The sequence below is a fragment of the Jatropha curcas genome, chromosome 9, assembly GCF_041381405.1.
Source record: "Jatropha curcas cultivar XTBG-Jc1 chromosome 9, XTBG_Jcur_1.0, whole genome shotgun sequence".
NCBI classification, from domain to species: domain Eukaryota; kingdom Viridiplantae; phylum Streptophyta; class Magnoliopsida; order Malpighiales; family Euphorbiaceae; genus Jatropha; species Jatropha curcas.
This window is the reverse complement of record NC_143159.1, coordinates 15148701-15152032: the sequence shown is the minus strand read 5'-3', so window position 1 is coordinate 15152032 and position 3332 is coordinate 15148701. Positions and strand designations below refer to the sequence as shown.

Genomic DNA, 3332 nt, shown 5'->3' with positions numbered 1-3332 from the left:
TTCTATTTATACAAAATCTTTGAATTCCGTATTGTAGTAAAAGTCTTTAGTTATACATAACACTATAAAAAGTAATTCAAATAAGGTTATTAAATATTTAAGGATTTGTTATTAGAAATTAGATATAAAAATCTAAAAGTTAAAGCTTTTACTAATTGTGATCATGTCAACCGGTGTAAGCATTAGTCAGCCGTGTGTTTAGTGTTCCCACAGGGTAGTCTCGCTAATCAATTGTGTCTAATTACAATTATTAATTTGCATGATGAGTAGATTACTAAATTTTCTTTCTAAATAATAAGTCTTTTAATATTAATGATCGTAGTTCTACAAATTATAAAATATTAACTATATATTTTAAATTAATTTAAATATTGCAAAGTATCAAAACTTATTTATCTGCAAAACAATTATATTTAAATAATAGTTATTAATAAATAATAACTCATAGAAAATTAAAAATAAAATTAATATATTTATTACATTATAAAATGAATTTGTAATTAAGCTAATTCATGAACCTTAACGAGCCAGAAATATATTTTTATTGAATTATTACTTGAGTAGTGTATTGAGCCTAGCTGTTGTCATTTGTGCAAAGAGTAAAGGCTTGTCATCTGCTTCACACAATTGGCAGTTAATAGATAAAATAAGAAGTTACTTGTCGTTTGGAGATTGGTTGCCGTTTACTGATTCTTATTCCTTGAGAAGTTTGAGTGGGAAAGCATATCCCCTTCCTTTCTCCAACAAAAAAAGCAAATGCCAAAACAAACAATTAGCTCCTAAGGAAAACCTTGCACACAAAAAACTGAAGATGCCAATACTTATTTATAAACAAAGAATCTGTAATACACACATTTTATACAACAAGAAAAGCTTCTTCTTCTATCGCAATTCCTTCAACAAACTAACTACTCGAAACAGGCAAGACCTTATGGAAAACAGCAGTGATTACTACTATCTGAATGATGATGAACCTGATGAATCTCGTTATCTGTACCTCATTAATACAATACTAAGCGGTACTGCTAGGCTTAATGTTCTCTTGCCGACTGCTACAATCCTTGCCTTCACCATTTTTGCGCCTCTTCTAACCAATGATGGCAAATGCACTTCTTTCAATCGCTGGCTGATGGGTATTTTCTGCGCAATTCTAGCCACCTCCTGTGTCTTCTTAACGTTCACAGATAGCTTCAGAACCTCGACTGGTAGGTTGTTCTATGGGGTGGCAACATTCGGAGGGATATGGACTTTCAATGGGGGTGGGAAGAAACCAAATGTGCCTTCAGATTATAGGCTAAGATTGTCTGATATCTTCCATGCTTCACTTTCCTTGATCACATTTCTGGCATTTGCTGGATCACATACTGATGTTGTTGGATGCTTCTACCCTGCAATGCCAAGAAAGGTTATCAATATTGTTCCTCTTGTTATAGGGTTTGTGATTAGTGTTTTGTTTGTCTTATTTCCCTCTAAGAGAAAAGGTATTGGGTACCCTTTCTTGCTGCAGAGAGACTATTTGTACCCTAGAAAATGAAGGGGTTTCCCCCTGGTAGATAAACTCTAGGATAACAATTGAGATTTCAAAAACCAAACCCATCGAATTGTATATGTTTCAACCCTTACAATCAGAGAAAATGAGAAAGGGATAAATAAACAGTACAAAAATCAATATTGTTTTAGAACCTTTCAAAAATTATTGTTTCAAAAATTATGCTAACTAAATATCAAATTAATATTTTGGATATAGAAACTAAAAAATCTAAAAATTATAGCTATTAGTATGGAAATGTGTGCAACGTTACCAAAATTTACTAGTTCGAGTGCACAACGGTTCATTTACAAAGTTTAGTGTGCTGCAAAATTCAAGTGTGAATGCATGTATTTGGCCGAATTTATTTGTATCATATCTGATGAGCTACCATTGGATGATTTAGAGTCAAGCCTAAACCATCCACCAAACTCCACCATCACGAGACCTGGCGCTATCTCAGCTCTTACATGCCACATTGCAACTGGTCTGCCAAAGAATGCTTAAAGTTTTTAACATAACCTGACAATTCAGAGACTAAACCATAGCCTATGCAGAATAATTCACTGTCTTGCTTCATGACTAAGTGAAACAAAAGCATCATTGTGTTTAACCATTTGTAATCAAATTCATATGGGGCACGCAGATATATAGGCACGTTAAAACATATCAAAAATGTAGCAGATGATACCTTGGTCATTGCTGCAGACACTACAACACATCCAGCGGACACTACACTAGATCATCTAAAGAACCGACATCGTAGATTTGATTTTGGACCATTTTAGCTATCTATGATTTTTCATATTCTGTATAGTATATTACATCTATAGTTCCTTTTTGGATTGTTATTCTGTAGTGATGATGATGATGATTTTGATATATATACATGTTGCTTTTTAACAGGTGGAAAAAATTATAATTTTTTATATTTTTAATTTTTTTTCCTATAATCATATTTTGTAACCGACTTGCGACTGAAGAGCGACCAAATTATAACCGTTAAAATCAAATTTGCAATCGATTATCAGCCAATCACTTACAAATTTTGCGACTGATTAGCGATTGCCTCTAGCGAATTGTAACCGATAAAGTTTGCAACTGCTTTGCGACAGGTTGTCAACTGGAAAAGACAACATGGATTTGCAACCGATTGGTTATACTTTGTGACCGACTTATCGATCGTTAAGTTGCAACCACTTGGACCATCAATCACAAAATAATTTGCAACGAGTACTTTTATGACCACTACAAAGGGTCGCAAATTGGGTGCTAAATGAATTATGCGACCGATTTCTTATATTGGTCGCAAATTAGAAATTTTTTGTAGTGATGCTTCCTTCAGCATTTTTTTCTACTGCCAAGGTAGGACTTTGATTCAAGACATGTGTTGTCCAATTAACAGCTTCTGGCCAAAAAGAGTTTGGAATTTTCTTCTCTAAAAGCATACTACGAACCATATTCATATATAATTGTTTTATTCTTCTGCTCGGCGACTCCGTTTTGTTGTGGCGTATATGCAGCTGTCAATTGCCTTTTTATGCCATTTTCTTCACAAAAAATAGTGAATTCCTGTGATGTAAATTCCCTCCTCTGTCTTTGCGAAGGACTTTAATAAAAGAATTTGTCTCTTTTTCAACATTAGCCTTACATCTTTTAAAAACAGCAAAAGCTTCTGACTTTTCTATTAAAAAATAAATCCATAATTTTATGCTGAAGTCATCAATGAAAGTGAGAAAATACCTCTTGTTGCTATTAGAAATAGGCTTGATCAGTCCACAAATATTAGCATGGACTAATTGCT

At 33.3% G+C, this 3332-nt stretch overlaps 1 protein-coding gene across 1 annotated transcript; it reads left to right on the top strand.

Moving 5' to 3' along the window:
• The first annotated feature begins 811 nt into the window (after positions 1-811).
• LOC149493688 (protein DMP2-like) lies at positions 812-1693 on the top strand. The gene has a single exon (XM_089726307.1). The coding sequence runs from the start codon at positions 812-814 to the stop codon at positions 1532-1534; it is 723 nt and encodes a 240-aa protein (XP_089582433.1). The 3' UTR covers positions 1535-1693.
• Positions 1694-3332: the final 1639 nt, after the last annotated feature.

Bases quoted from the DNA above. Each gene is read 5' to 3' on its own strand.
- LOC149493688 (XM_089726307.1), top strand. From the start codon at position 812: ATGCCAATACTTATTTATAAACAAAGAATCTGTAATACACACATTTTA.